We start from the raw sequence: 645 nt of genomic DNA on the forward strand, positions 1-645 counted from the left end.
GTGTATGTGTGTGACTGCATAAGCATCCAGCCACCACCCCCCCACCCCCGCCCCGCCCTCCTGCCTCAGCCGTTCCCGTTAGCATGGACTGCTACCTGAACGTATACCTGTACTACGCGTACGGCTGCTTCGTCGATGTGCAGGGCGAAGTCAACAAGCTCGGTAAGTATGAGATAGGATGGAGTGGGATGGGATAGGATGCGATGGGATGGGATGGAAAAGGATTGGATGGAGTGGGATGGGATGGGATGCGGCAGTATCGGGTGGGATGCAATGGGATGGGGAGGGATGGAATGCAATGTAACGGGATACAATGCAATCGGATGCGATGCAATGCGATGGAATGCAAGTATAAATGCGATGCAATGCAAGTATAAATGCGATGCAAGTAGATGCGATGCAAGTAGATGCGATGTGATGAAATGCAATGTGATAGGAGGCGATGCAATGGAATGCGATACATTGGGATGCGATCGGATTTGATGTGATGAGATATAGGCGTGTCGTTGTATACGTACAGCGTATATACGTCGCTTTGTCGTCGGCGCGGTCACGTGGTCGGTCAGGCTTCGTTGCCTCCTACTGTCTACAGTCACGCACGGTCGCTGAATGTGTGACCAAGGCCACATCAGTGTGTCATATATA

The 645-nt window shown here is 51.9% G+C and overlaps 1 protein-coding gene across 1 annotated transcript in view; it reads left to right on the forward strand.

Moving 5' to 3' along the window:
- Nucleotides 1–83: 83 nt before the first annotated feature.
- The window catches only part of LOC106819112 (paired box protein Pax-5-like), an 11,024-nt gene continuing 10,462 nt past the window's right edge, over nt 84–645 (forward strand). Inside the window, exon 1 of the mRNA XM_014823776.1 lies at nt 84–162. Within this exon, the coding sequence (XP_014679262.1) occupies nt 84–162 (79 nt within the window). The remainder of the gene's footprint in view (nt 163–645) is intronic.

This window comes from Priapulus caudatus, unplaced genomic scaffold (assembly GCF_000485595.1).
Source record: "Priapulus caudatus unplaced genomic scaffold, Priapulus_caudatus-5.0.1 Scaffold2842, whole genome shotgun sequence".
NCBI classification, from domain to species: domain Eukaryota; kingdom Metazoa; phylum Priapulida; class Priapulimorpha; order Priapulimorphida; family Priapulidae; genus Priapulus; species Priapulus caudatus.